Genomic DNA, 15,573 nt, shown 5'->3' with positions numbered 1-15,573 from the left:
ATCCCTTGGTCAACCAATGCCAAATGTTCAAAAGTTAGACCCTAAGTTCACTAAGCACTTATTGTATACAAAGAGAAAAGATATATATATAAATAAAAAAGTTAGATTCTTCCATTTAAAATCACAGTTTCCAGAAAAATGAAAAAAACACTGAACTAAAACATAACAAGCTCTCAAGTAATGGATTGTATCAAATCATTTCCAGGAACAGAAATAAGGAATCATTAATCCTTAAGAGTTATGGTGGCACAGTGGTTACAATGTAGTATTGGAGGCTAACTTTGCCCATTGCCAAGAGCTCGATCCTGATCGGCTCAAGGTTGACTCAGTCTTCCGTTCTTTTGAGGTTGGTAAAATGAGGACCCAGATTTTTGGGGGCAATATGTTGACTCTGTAAACCATTTAGAGAGGGCTGTAAGGCACTATGAAGCGCTATATAAGTCTAAGTGCTATTGCTATCTCAGCCTCTCCAAGGAGGAGTTCCTAATGATGGGCTATGAGCATGTACAGTACTTAATACATTTAAACAAAGTATTAAGTATCAGGATATGTCTGCTTTACCCAAGAATGTTTTCGTGAACATACAGTGAGTTGGATGAATAATGATGGAAAGGCTTTAAATTCCTTTGCTAACTTGCTCCTGATTTTGCTTTGTAGTATTCAGAGAAAATCTAACAAAGGCATTTATTTTTAAGTTCTTTCAAGGAAATTCACAAGCAAATACTTTAGTTCATGGGTTGGGGTTAAGCTCTGTTCATTTCTGTTTCTCATGGGATTTGAGAACACCCAAGAACACATACCTGGGATGTTTTCAAGAATGGGACACATGGGAACAGGAAAACAAATTCATTCAACAACAACAACAACAACAAAAGGTTTGACTGACCCAAATTTCAGAGCAAGAGAGCTTTCCTATTTCTGGTGAAATTTTGGGCAAGGAGTTCAGGGAACTTTAAATCCATAGCTTTTTGGAGTTGAAATAGTGAATTACTCTCAGTCTCACTATGTCTCCAACAGAGAAATTGAGGTAAAATATATATTGGCCTTTGTTTCTTGATCTGCTGAGTGCTTTGATTGTTAACTGACACAAGTACATGCTGTATCTTAATATTCCTCCCTGCATGAATCAGTGTTAGATCATTGAAAGATACACATTTTAAAAATTCCACTGAAGTACCGGCATGATGGTATTGCTGCTGGAAAATTTCCATCATGCCAGTAGTCAGCTTCATCTCAGTTCCTCTATTCTTTAGGCATGTGTTTGTCCATTCATATTCTGTTCCCCCATTTGAATGACTGTCCTCATCACTCTCCTCTAGCAACAGAGAAAAGCAATAAGCATTCAGCACACATCTTCATTATTACTTGGAACGGTTAGTGTCTTGACCCTGGTGATGAAACTCTGAAAGACCCACACCTCACCTCCAGTCTGATCATACAGCATAGGCTCTATGCAGAGAAAAAGGAGACTAAAGAAAAAAAAGAGAGAGAAAGACAAATATATATTGGGGGTGAGGGGAAAATAAAATTAGTGCATGTGACTTTTCTGTGACTTCCAGAAAAAAAAAAGCTTGTAACCTTCACAGAAATCTACCTATTTAAATATTACTTTCACGCCATTACAACTATGTGCGAAACAATCCCTTACTCACTGCATGGAAAGGACAAAGGAGTTTATATGTGTTAAAAGAGCATAAACTCACAATGTCATGAATGGACATTAGGAGGACCCTCCCTGCAAAAACAAAACAAAACAAAACAAAACAAAACAAAACAAAACAAAACAAAACAAAACAAAACAAAACAAAACAAAACAAAACAAAACAAAACAAAACAAAACAAAACAAAACAAAACAAAACAAAACAAAACAAAACAAAACAAAACAAAACACTCACCTATTTTACCTCACCACCCTCCAAGCAACTTGTGAAGTACAATGGGCTGAAAGAAAGTGACTTCCCCAAAGACAATAGTGAATTTCCATGGCTGAGGATCAATTTGAATCTTAAATTCTAGTGTCTGCCTCACACTGGGTTACAACTGCAGCCATTTTACCATATGTGAAAATAATGTATTGGCAGGAGATATGATACCTCTGCCATGAGAAGAACCAGAAAATAAGTTCTGTGTCCAGAAAAGAGAACTAGAACTAATGACTGAAGATTCCAAAAAGATGTCTATTAAACATTAGGAGAAGCTTCCTAAAGTTAACAGCTGTTTTATAGTAGAAAAGACTGCCTTGGGCAGTTACAGATTTCCTTCACAGGATGCACTGTATTGAAACAGAGAAAAGGTAGTAATTTCCAAGAGATTCTGCAGCTCCAGTATTGAAAATTCTGTACGAATCAGAATAGATACCTTCTAAGGACACCCACTTACTCAAATGGCCTGTGTTTTTCTGTTGACAGGATACAAAACATTTTTGTGTATAAGGGAAACACCTCTTCAGCAAAATGCCAAAGAGGTCCAGCTTGACAATGAACTGATGGAGCAAAAGAAGACGCGGTCATAAGAGAGTTGCCAGCTTCACTGAAAGAAGAATAAAAACAATGGGAATGAAGCTGTCAGACTTTTAATTTGACAGAAAGTAGCTTAACTTCAAAGTGACTGGCCTTAGTGTAAAACAGGGAGAGATGATAAGACAGTAAAGGAAACGAAGATACAGAACAAATAGTAAGAAAAGGGAAAAGGCTAATGGAAAAGTATGTTTAATTGCCATTTTAAGCAGCTTTGAGAGACAACTTGTGTTTGCACAGCCTAAAATGAGGATGAGCAGTTTACGGTTCAATGTTTGTTGAAATTTAGGTAAAATCTTAGCACACCATGTAAGCAAGACTATCATGTTAAGTTGTGGTGTGATTTATTTGATTGGAACTACAATGTTATGAGAACATAGCAAATTGCTTTGTGAACTTGGATTAAAACTGGCCTTGGGTCAAGAAAGTTGGGTCTAAAGCTAACCATCTATAGCCAGTGAAATCAACTGACATAACTCAATTTTCAGAGAATTAAATAATAATAAGTCACAAAATAAAAAGACCTGCAAATAGAATGACTATAGCAAAATAAAGCAAAGATAGTATCAATAGTGATAGGCGTCTTGGGTGCAATCCTAAAACATCTGGAGCACCACTTAAACATCATCAGCATTTAAACACCATCACAAATGCCAAATCCAGTCTAAACATCTGGCTGACTGTGTGAATAATAATAATAATAATAATAATAATAATAATAATAATAATAATAATAATAATATAAAAATAGCACTTTAGTTGTTTGCTGTTAGCAAAACAAACAACAGAAACCAGGTCAGTTGCTACTCTGCTTTCAGCTGGCAATTGGCAATTATCAGCAAAATAGCATTAGACTGGTTAACTGGCAAGGAAAGAGAAAGATGTGGTTTCATAGCATTAGCTATGTTATTACTGAGCAAACCCTGCTCCATAGTGGGGTCATAACACAGGTATGAAAGGAAAGGGCTTGCCATAACTAATCCCACTTTGCTGCAGACTCTCTCCTTGCCTCAATATATTTTCATAGCTGTTATTCAGCAGCCTGTTTCTTCTAAACCTGTGATGGCGAACCTATGGCACGTGTGTCACAGGTGGCACGCATAGCCATATTGGTGGGCATGTGAGCTCAGCTCTGGCCAGCTGATTTTCAGGCCTTCTGGGCCCACCAGAAGTAGGGAAACAGGCTGTTTTCTGCCTCCGGAGGACCTCGGAGGGGGGGAGGCTTGTTTTTCTCTCTCCCCAGGCTCCAGAGCCTTTCTAGGAACCCGGGGAGGGTGAAAATGGCCTTCCCCACCCCACGGAGGCCCTCCGGAGGCCAGAAACGGTCCGTTTGCCAACTTCCAGTGGGATCAGAAGGCCCGTTTTCTGCTCTCCCCAGGTTCCAGTCTTTCTAAGACCCTGGGGAGGGCAAAAACGGCCTTCCTCATACACCCCTGGAGGCTGAAAATGGCAAAAAAGTTAGCCATCACTGTTCTAAACAGTCAAACATCCTTAATACCCAATATGTTACTTCTAAATGTGGAATCACATGGTGCATGACCACCTGATATTTGTGAATTCGTAAGCTTTTTGAAAAAAGCAAGCTCACCCCCACTTCAACCACACTTCCAATGTGGAGGTCATTATTCTACCTGGTCAGGCAAGAAGTTCAGAGCAACTCTTTTTGGGCAGAGGCTTCAACTGGCCAGTTCTGTCCATCTCATGGATCTAGTTCAATACAGAAGCTGAGTGGGGGCAGATTACACTGACTCTAATATAATATACTGAAATACACACGAAGTCTTTCTTCAATATGCTCTTTGCATGACTTGTTGGGAACAGTCCTTTGGACAGACTCCTTAGAGCCTCTAAGCATCAGTTCCTAGAGACTTGAGTAGGGGATTGTGAGAAAATTGGGAAATTCAGAAGAGTGGTTGAAGAAAGAGATCAAGACTCTCTGCTGGGTTGAATCTGTTCTGGAGATCCCAATGCTCCCCATAGAAAATCTTCTCATCGGCAACAGGAACTGAAACACAGTGCTTTGTGGCTGGCCTAGGATTTACAGTATCAATTCAAAAGTTCAACTTACCTCCGTTAAATGATTTCAGATTGAGCCCATGGATTATGCACTCTTGAGGCTACAGTAATCTCTACTTCCACAGATTTTAGTGGAGAGAATGAAAGCAAAAACAAACCAGCCTGAAGAAAAATGAAAAGCCATTCTTCCACTTCATGACTTGGCTGCTTTCCTTTGTCAGTTTCGAAAGAAGTGAATTATTCTTCCTTTAATTCTTAGGATCAGTCTATCCGTCAAAATGAAAAATGGAAGGACATGGCGGAAGCACCTACCGGATTGGCTTCGAGACTTGAGAGCTAAATTTTGTGAATTCTCCTGGAGCAGTCCACTCAGAGCCCAGCTAAGGAGGGGGAAAAAAAGAAAAAAGAAATGAAGATATTGTTTCATTTTTTTTGCAGAAATAAAAAGTGTGGATGTTAAAAAAGCAGCTACTAGGAGAAATTTGTTACTATTGTCTTCTTCCAGTGTCTTTTTTTTTTTTTTTTACTTTCCAATCTCACCTACTGAGATCTTTTGATACCCTCCTATTCAAGCACTAATCTAATTCAGCCAGGCTTGGCTTTTGCAAATAGGCAAGACTGAAAAGGATTGATCAAACAAGAACGGCTTGCAACTGGTCACTTCTGTGATAATGCAAAAATGGTAAGCTTGTCCCATGATAGGGCTTCCAATCTCTATAATAGTGTGAGTCAGTTTGGTGTAGTGGTTGAGCAGGTGGTCAAGAAATCAGGAGATTGTGAGTTCTAATCCCACTTTAGGCATGAAAGCCAGCTGGATGATTTTGGGCTAATCACTCTCTCTCAACCCAACTCACCAAAGAGGATTGCTGTTGGGGAAAATATAGGAGTAGGCAGGAGTATTAAGTATGCTCCCTGACTTGAGTTATAATTTATATAGAAAGTAATAAAAGCTGGATAAAAAAACCTAAAAAATAAATAATGCCTGAGATAAAAGTAGTTGTAACTTTACAACTATTTAAAAGCTACAACTTTTTCCTCTTCTAAAGGCGCTGTCCAAGTTTCACCCCACAAATGATTTTTTTAAAAATTCATTCCATCAGGCTGGCCTGGCCTAATTTTTTCCCTTTTAAAATACAAGTTTTAATTTATTGGGCTGTTTTAAATGTGTCTTCGGCCAAATTATTTAATTCGGTTTTATTCTGTTTTTAAATTTTGTATTTATGTGTTTTTATCTTGTGGCTGTTCACCACCCTGAGTCCTTCGGGAGTAGGGCGGTATACAAATCAAATAAAACATAAACATAAACATTTGTGTCTTTGTTAGCATTCCCATCTCTGCTACCTAGAGCTGGAATCATAGAAGATAGAACAGTATGGAAATTATAAGAAAATCAATGCTCCAGCCTGCAGCCTATCCCTCCCAATCTCATTTCCCCCTCTTTATATTTGCATTTATGGGGAGGGAATAAAAATGGTAGCTTTGTGAAAGTAACAACAAATCTGCTTTTCCAATTACTTTTAAAGAAAATAGGGAGGGGGGTGACAGGGCAGTGCAGCATGTTGGCTTCGGGAGAGGAAATTTTCAAGGGGGTGGGAGGCATAGCAATGGAACACCCAGAGGAAAAGCTATGAAACTGCCTTTGAAGCATTTGTTATGAGGTAACAATTAAACTGCAAATTAATAATCTCAGCTGGCGATAGCTTCAGAAGGTTCCACAGTGTTCTCATAACACAGGGATGTGGCATTGATCCTAGGTCTGGGTATTCCTTATATGTGAAAGAGGGCATAAATGTGTAAGTTTTGACCCTGGCCTTTGAGCATCCATTACAAATACACATTGAGGGAACTACAGTACGGCTGTTCTGGGACTTGGCCATGCAAGTTTAAAATACGACCATAAAGGAAGATTTAATTTTGTGTTGCTTTAATTTGTTAACAGAATGTCAAAAGCACAGATTATAAACCTGTTTGGTACACCCTGGGGATTTCAAAACTTCCCAGTGTTTAAGAGACAGTCTTTGAAATATAAGTGAGATAAGCAATAAAAACACATGTTCAGAAGAAGGGAAAACAGAAATGAAATCTGATCAATTTCATATGAAAACTTCTCTGTCTTGAAAGAGTGTTCCTAGCGATTTCCTACTTCCTAATGTTTTCAGAACCAAGTTATTAATCATACATACAGTATTTGTATGTGTTTTTCTCCCAAGAGTTCTCTTTCTTCTTTGCTCTTTACTGACAAGCAAATTCAGAGGCTTTAATTCAGGGCTGAAAAAAAATGGTGCAGGAAGTGTAGTATAACCCTTTCACATCTTTTTCTGGCACAAAAAACATTTTGCTCACATTGCTATTAAAAAAAACCCCAGTCCTTCCTGGCTTCTTGAAACAATTGTGAAAGTAACTAAGAGTTTTTGCAAATTCTTCTATTCCTCTCATACCCTTGGTTGGAATAAGGAATCCTAGAGAAGTATCGTAACTCCAAGCACCTTTGCCTGAAGTCATTTCTTTGCTTGGATCTGCCTAGCCCTAGCTGGTGTTGTCCAGATGTGTCTTTGATCTTGCTGGCTGCAAGTTGGAGAGATGCAATTCCTGAAGGCATTAGACCAGGAGTGGCTAGATTAAAGCAGCCAGGTATAATAGTTCTGGTAACTACGGGATAAAGTACGAACACCATTCTCACCTGTGTGAGAATTCTGTTCAAATAAAAGACAATGCGCATTTCCATCTTTAAACATTATATAGCAGGTATTACCAAATTCTCTAACTGCTCAAAATATACCCTTTAGGTTTCCAGATAAAAAAAAAAAATCCTATTCGTGAGAAGCCAGATTAAAGTCAGATAACTCTGGATTTATTTCACAGATCCAACCTTTTCTTTGAAATCTTTTGCTGATTCCATATAAGGTATAACATGCCATTAGTATTTAACGTATAAGCACACCAGTAATATTGAATGAGCAGTCCTTAAGGCCTCTATCATAACTTTGCTGCTTCTGTCAAAGATACAGATTTTGCTGAACAGCAAAACAGCGCTACGATTGTAGAAATCAAAATAGCCTAAAGAGTTGCATTAATTCTCTCTCTGTCCATTACATTGTGTCAGTAAATGCACAGGAATGCACTTTTCTCAGATTCAGAAAAATCTACAGAGGATTTTTACAGACAGCATGGGGGCAGAAACACTTATTTAGCTGTTTTCAAACATTTTAAAGCTGAACAGCTGAGATAAAACTCACAAACGTTGAAGATTTCTCTGCTGAAGTTATTTTGTACATTGTTTATGCTTCTTATGCTACTTTTCATCCAAAACAGCAAAGTGTTCACAGTATGAATGGATTTTAATAGGATGCCCAACTGCTTGGGTCACACGAAGAGATAGATTTCACAAAAGGTTATGGGTTGTCTGTTATAGGAAAAAGAGGAAGCACAATGTGGCGCAGATTTCCATTTGTTCCCAGGTATTCACCCTTGAACCTGAAGGTTAGACTTCTGGGTGTCTTAGTAAATATCAAGTTTGTTCATAATAAGACCTCTTTCATTCATGACCTGGTAGCACATGAATGGGCAGACTCGGCATGCATCACTAAAACCTGATCAGGTGAAGAAGCCAATATAGTTCTGCTAGATATATGCCCTCCTAGATTTCAGGTCCTTCAACAGCCACTGATGATGACACCCAGTTGCATAAATTCATCCTAGGCCAGATCAGAGGTGCTAGAAAAGTCTTTGCTTCATGCTGTAAAGGACTTCATAGCTCAGACTGAATCCTCCTTTATTTCTGATCCTTTAACAGATCTGAGGAGGTTACACTCCCCTTTGAAGAGGAAGATCTGTGGCGTAGGCAATTTCCTGAAAACCTTCAGGTCCTACTAGAACAAGAGATAGACACCAGGACCAGAGGCGTTCTTGTCCATCTTAAATTGGTGTGCAATCTGCAGTCTTTCCTGGGTAAAGAAACCTTACCATATGATCACACCCAACAATTAAATTGACTATAATCTGGGAGTTATCTCTATCTGTAAAATTCAATTGGTAAAAATGCAGTTGCCTGGTTAGTGAGAATTGTAATATGATGTTGTGGTTACTGTTAGTTTTCCACAGCCAATCCAATTTTCCCCCCTTAATCTGTAATGCCCTTTGTGACTTGGCTTTAAGTTATATGAGGACCTGTCTCTCCTAATTTGATGCTCCCCAACCTATACATGCATGCAGGGAAGGGATGCTGAGGGCACAGACCCAAAAGCTGTCTTCTGGTGGCCTTAATGCTATGGAATAATTTAACTTCAAAGATCTAATTCAGATTTTCCTCCAATCTGCCAGAATTGTTTTGTTTAATCACCTTTTACAAAATAATGTGTGCTTTAGTAAACTTTTTTTTTTTTTGTGACACTGGGCTCCTGCTTTATTTTTATTTGATTCGTGTTTTGGGTTTTGATGGTTTGGTCTAGCAGTTGGACAGAGTAATTGTTTGGGATTTTAGATGATGCTTTTATGATAGTTAATTTGTAAATCATCCAGGATCTGGGAGCTTGGCAGTGCATAAATAAATGTAATAACTAATTAACTAACTCAATAAAGCAAAGCATTTTGCCTGAAATCAAACTGCAAATTTCCTCCTTTATATGGGAAACATGTCTTATTTCCAGCATTTCTTTACTCTCTAACATAGAGGTAAATAGATTCTCCATACATTGTATGGAAATGAGAACTCTATTTTCACTCTAAATGAACTGAGAGACATAAGCATAAACCTTGTGCTATAGCCATAGACAAGAGACCTACAATGCAAGGCAGTGTTAGTGAAGAAACCAAATGGGCTCAAGCTGTGAACCGCAGGAGCAGAAGGGGGCTTGCATATAAAATATCACTATTGCAACATGTGAGAATTTCAAACAGACCCTCAAACACACACATTTGAATTTTGTACAATACATCCAGGTTTTAATTATGCAGCCTCCAGATGTAAAACTCACAGTTGAGTTGGTTCAAGGTTTTATATGTCTCCCAGTGGCAACACTACAGTTTCATTTACATTTAACTCTCTCAGCAAGGAACCAAAGAGATGGTGCCAAATTGTACTGTTTGTAAGAAGGCTGTAAGAAGCACATCAACCCGTGAAAAGCTGCTACGACACCTTTATCATCATTTTATTATCAAAAGTTGCCCACCTTGCCCACAAACGCCACCAGACGTATATTGGCTGGGGTCTCATCAGAGCTGAGCCAAAATTCAGAATTATCATCCGAAGCTACAGAAAACTGAAAATCTCCTATAAGACAAGGAAAGAGAATTTAGCTAATAAGAAAATTGAAATTTAAATTTGTTTCCTGTCCTGGCAGGCTACCTACACTGTCATGTGATCTTAAATGTTACTGTCCGATCTCAAAAACCTGGAGTGACAGTGCCTTATTGTTTGATTTAGTTTTAAGAAGGTGGGGAGGGAGGGAAGAGAGAAAGAAATACTTTATTAAAAAGTCTTATAAACTTTTTGAAGGCATGAAACTTGTGACTTGGGAAGGGCACTGAGGATCAAAATGTGTTACAATCATTACTTAGATAACCTGGCTTCTTCTGGAGCTGCACAACAATGCCCAGGGTGAGACTGTGGGAGAAAGGCAATAATAGGGGATTTTTTGAATAAAAATATTCTGGCATGAAGCTAGGGGAGAGAAACTCCAGAAAGGAAGCTCTGCCCTTGAAGGAGAAGTTATTGTACTCACCATCTTTGAAGGGATGAATGTAGCCAAAAATACGTAGCCCGTAATTTTTCCACTTGGGTGACACAGCCAACTTTTTTACTGTTGTACGAGTCTAAAAGTTAGAAAGGAAAAAAGAGGCTCTTTGCATGTAACATTCCACTTCACAGTGGGAAAGTGAAATGTTGGACAAATGCTATCCAATTGTATTCACTGAGATAGCACACAGGAAAACAGAATTTATATATATGAGCTTCTCCTATGTATTGTGCAAATTCAAAGCATTACACAAAACATCAGCAGAGTGAGGGAATGCCAATTAAACTTTCTCTCCAGATACAGTAAATAATGTACTTTAGTGTTACTGTCTGCTTTATTATGTGTTGCACTATTGTCTTCGTGTTTTCCTCTTCTAAGCTCTTTTACATTGCTGGCCTTTGGCTATAAAATTCATTCCCTCATCCAGCAAAGTGACTATTGTAAGAATCTAAAGCCATCATTTATATGAATAAATGAAGTCAAGTGGGAATTTCTATTGTACTGCTGATCTTCCCACACTATTGTATAACTTCCTATATCAGATTCTAATTTTGTGAGAGTTTCCATATTTGGCCACAATCATAGGGACAGGAAGGTGTATAGACTACATTTTTACTCAATTTTCTGTCCTTAGGTTGTACTGAACTGCAACTCCATTAATTTCTCGACAGTGCAATCTTTATTTAGGAGAACCTGTAGCTAGCAAATCATGATGGGGCCCGAGAGAAAAGGCTGGTTGTGATAATTCTACTTTTGTACGCTTTGATTTTTCTTGCTTTGTTGTATACAAAGAGTCAGAATGATAGGAACAGTTTACAAATGCTGTGAATGAATGAATGAATGAATGAATGAATGAATGAATGAATGAATGAATGAATGAAAAATACTATTACATGAAAGATATTACTGGCATTCACTATCATTCAGATAAAGCCAAATTACATTTAACAAAATATAAATTCACTTCAGAAGTGCTTAAGAATATTTACTGCATAGAAAAATAAAAGACACACTCTCTTGGAAGCTATAAAGAACTGACATCTTTTTGGAGAATAGATTATACTCACATGAGGATATAGGGGGAAATGCAGATTCTTCCTTAGATGTCCCACAGCTCCTCCACACCAATCTTCAAATACATGCAAGTTTGCTTTCCCTTTGTACTGCAAAATTAAAATGACATCACTTAGGCTATAGATAAACTCTCTGGCAGTTTTGTAGTTTATGGTGTATGTATAAGCATGCAGATGTGTGTATGCAAAAAAATAAGAATAAAAGAAGAAATAAAAGAAATTTTGGATTTTAGCTTGTATCACCCCAAACCAATGTTAAATGGCTATGGGAGTTGTTAAATACAAGATTAGTATGTAAGACATCTTTCTCCTGCCAGGTAAACACCTATGTTATTGATAATATTCATCAGTTAGCAAAAAAGGAAGACTATGAATGTCATTAAACAAAAGAAAATGGAGCATCACTCCATATTTTACATGGTAAATATTACTGGGCACTTACTGATGAAAATAATACTGTACATTATGAGAGGTCCTTGGTGCTCTCAGAGTTTGGTTGTTTTCTTGCAGATGTTTCATTACCCAACCTAGGTAATATCCTCAGTGCTAGTAAAGAGTGGGGTTTGCTCCCAGTTTATATTCTAGTGGCCTGCCCTGTCAGCATTGGTGGGAGTGATTTTGGAGGTTATTTGGTTGGGTTGGTTGTTTAGTGTTAGCTTATTTAGCAGATCCTTGGCTGAGGTATTGTTACTTCTTGATTGTTGGTCTGAGATTAATCTTGGTGTTAATCTATGCTCATCTGGGTGTTGATTGCTGGTGATGAGGTGCTTGGGTCTTTTCGTTCCCTTTTGGCTTGTTCACTGTCTCTTCTGCATAATAAGTAGATATTGTTTATATGTATTGTAATTACTGATGGCCAATTTGTCAGAGTGTCAGGCTTCCAGAACTTCTCTAGTGTTTTTGGATTTGGCTTGTTCTTTTGTAAGAACTCTATTCAGATAAGACAAACACAGTGCAGCAACCCTGAGCAGCAGAAAAAGGAAACAGATCATCTGTACAACATCTTCCAACAAAATAGATAGACTAATACCAAGATTAACATCAGATCAATGATGTGAACATCAGACCAACAATCAAGAACTAAACAATGCCCCAATCAAGGAACTGCCAAACAGGCTAACAGTAAACAGTTCAACCAAAGGACCTCCAAAATAATTCCCAACAACACTGACAGGGCCAACCACTAGAATATAAATTGAGAGCCATTCCTTACTAGTACTGATGATCTTACCTAGTTTGGGTAATGAAATGTCTGCATGAAAACAACCAAGCTCAGTGAGCACCAAAGACCCCTAATTTCAACCCTGAACAATAAATATTCTCCTTTATCAGTACAATGCATTATGTAGTATAAATCTACTACAAGATCCTCTGCATTGTAGGTAAATTATAAATATGTTAAATAAAATGTACTTGGGATAAGTATGAGATTCCTTAAGGGATAAATATTAATGTATACCTAAAAAAATTAAATTGAAGCCATTTGTTTATCAACAAATAAACAATTGAATAACTGAAAGTTCTGGCTTTAGACAACCCCTCCCCCTTAACTATAATAAAAATGTGGAATGTGAACAGCTGCAGAGTAAACCAAAATGTATTCTCCAGGTAGACCAAATAGAACAACCACTTGCATACTGGGTTGTGATGTTAGCCTAAAAATGGGCTGGGTATTTAGACTTTAGAAATCAATAATGCCTTTTTGAAAAGTCTCCAGCTCTGAACAAAGCAGGGGTGAAAACAAATGTAGGTGCTATATTTTCAGACTGCCAGTTGCAACTTGACATATTTGATAAAGTATTAGAGCACATTATGGCCTCTCAACTCTAGACAATAGTGATATGACCTAGACCAATGTTTCTCAACTCTGGCAACTTTTAAGCTGTGTGGACTTCAATTCCAATAATTCCCTGGCCAGTATGCTGGTAGGGAAATTCTGAAGTCCATGCAGCTTAAAGTTGACAAGGTTAAGAAACAATGATCTAGGCTCATTCCAGTCAGTCTTGGTTATGGGAAAACAGATACAATATTCTCTTATTAGACAAAGAAATATAAAATGAAAACTATTGCTTCTGGGCAGCCAGAACAATTTATGAAAATCTTTCCTCTCAGTATTGTCTTTTGGTCAATTGCCAAACTATCTTATGGTCACGGACAAAAAATTAAACATTAAAATAAAGCAAAACGAACAAGGCATAGTAATTTATTACAACTGATGGTGAAATTATCAGTGGTCTGCCTAATTTTACAGACAGAGCAACAAAACGTAGAAAAACTGGATCATACAATCGTAGTTGTATATAAAAGCGAACAGAATTTCTGGGATAGGGTGTTATGAGTCCCTACAGAGGGAGCAATACACAGGGTATGAGCTGTAGTTTCAATGCCCCCCTAGTCTACAGGGGCACAGACTCAGGTCATATGGAACTTTCTTATATCGGTCCTCCAGAACTGCTGTGGGCAGAACATTATGGCCAAAGTTAATGTCCTCTGAAATTTTAGAGACAGTTATAATGTAAATATCTCACTGTTCAAGAAAACATTCTTGGGTAAAAGCCCTGATATTTAATATTTTGTTTAAATGCATTAAGTTCATGCTCATAGTCCATCATTAGGAACTCCTCCTTGGAGAGGCTGAGATAGCAATAGCACTTAGATTTATATACCTCTTCATAGTGCTTTTAGAGCCCTCTCTAAGTGGTTTACAGAGTTAGCATATTGCCCCCAACAATCTGGGTCCTCATTTTATTGACCTCGGAAAGATGGAAGGCTGAGTCAATCTTGAGGCTGGATGTTGGAGTTTTAATAAAATAGTTCTAATCCATGTTGATTTATAATTACTGTACCTTCCATAAGGAAAGGGCTCAGATCTGTGGGGAAGATCATGCACCAGTTTCCACCTTGAACAGCCCTCCCTCCCTCCTTAGAACTGCATTAGAAACACAGGGGGCTGCCTGCATATAAGGTAAAGGTAAAGGTCCCCCTTGCACATATGTGCTAGTCGTTCCCGACACTAGGGGGCAGTGCTCATCTCTGTTTCAAAGCTGAAGAGCCAGCACTGTCCAAAGACATTTCCGTGGTCATGTGGCCGGCATGACTAAACGCCAAAGGTGCACGGAACGCTGTTACCTTCCCACCAAAGGTGGTCCCTATTTTTCTACTTGCATTTTTACGTGCTTTCGAACTGCTAAATTGGCAGAAATTGGGACAAGTAACAGGCGCACACCCCGTTACACGGCATTAGGGATTCGAACCGCTGAACTGCCGACCTTTTGATCGACAAGCTCAGCGTCTTAGCCACTGTGCATATTACCTTTTTATAGTTCAGACCCACTCAGTTGGTCACAGTCACATGAACAGTAATGGCCTCTTTCTACTGCTGACAGCTACACTTTAACATTATCCAAGCCAATATTGGTACTAAACATAACTGATCATCAAGCCACCTCATTTGTACCATCCAAATATTGTCTTGGCTAAAAAGAGGAAGTCTGTCCAGTTAGAGCAAGATATTTGGCAACTGCTGCATATTTCCCAAGCTGTTTTTATCAACACAGGTCCACTGGAAAAAACAGTTCCAAATCCAACAGATAATTATATTAAACCAAAACATTATACTACAGTAACCTCAAAGTTGCATGGAGATCACCGTTTTATAAGAAGGTCAAGAATTTTCTGTCAGAGAATCTTAACTCACACCGAGCTTCTTATTGCCAGGGTTAAAGACTATGGTGAACATATGTGCTAGTTCTGTCCTTGCATATCTTCACCCCATGTTTCTCTAATTATTTTGTAATTTCTTTCTAATTTCTTTCTATCCTCTGAGGCTCATTCTGTTAGTTAAGCACTGCCACCAACTTAAGACTTTATTTATTCTTTATTACTATTTGCTTCCCCTATAGTAATTCTGGTTTATAAAATATGATAGCATACTGAAGACACAATAAAAATGTACTTTTATTAATGTCTTGCATTAGCAAGATTATGACAATTTTTCGATGGAAAAGGAACTTATTTATAACTTAATAAGTTTGGGGCCACCTAGTTAGCCCATGGAAACCCAATATCTGTTTTAATAGGGGTGTTTCTAGTGTCATGTGCTGCACAGAGTCTATTGGATTTGGTGGCCAATAAATTTAAAATAATAACATCACCAACAACACATGTAAATTACATAACAGGGAGAAGGTAGCATTATACTTCTTCTCTATCACATCCAGGCATTCTTGAAC

The 15,573-nt window shown here is 38.1% G+C and overlaps 1 protein-coding gene across 1 annotated transcript in view; it reads right to left on the bottom strand.

Moving 5' to 3' along the window:
• Window positions 1–15,573, bottom strand: part of B4GALNT4 (beta-1,4-N-acetyl-galactosaminyltransferase 4) — a 201,295-nt gene that overhangs the window by 42,655 nt on the left and 143,067 nt on the right. Inside the window, exons 4-7 of the mRNA XM_070957361.1 lie at window positions 11,336–11,431; window positions 10,254–10,344; window positions 9,702–9,802; window positions 4,846–4,913 (exon numbers count right to left, since the gene is read on the bottom strand). Coding sequence (XP_070813462.1) covers window positions 4,846–4,913; window positions 9,702–9,802; window positions 10,254–10,344; window positions 11,336–11,431 — 356 coding nt within the window. The remainder of the gene's footprint in view (window positions 1–4,845; window positions 4,914–9,701; window positions 9,803–10,253; window positions 10,345–11,335; window positions 11,432–15,573) is intronic.

Source organism: Pituophis catenifer, unplaced genomic scaffold (assembly GCF_029215685.1).
Source record: "Pituophis catenifer annectens isolate HBS135680 unplaced genomic scaffold, rPitCat1.0.hap2 SCAF_1, whole genome shotgun sequence".
NCBI classification, from domain to species: domain Eukaryota; kingdom Metazoa; phylum Chordata; class Lepidosauria; order Squamata; family Colubridae; genus Pituophis; species Pituophis catenifer.
The sequence above is the reverse complement of the archived record's forward strand: the minus strand, read 5'-3'. Positions and strand labels throughout refer to the sequence as shown.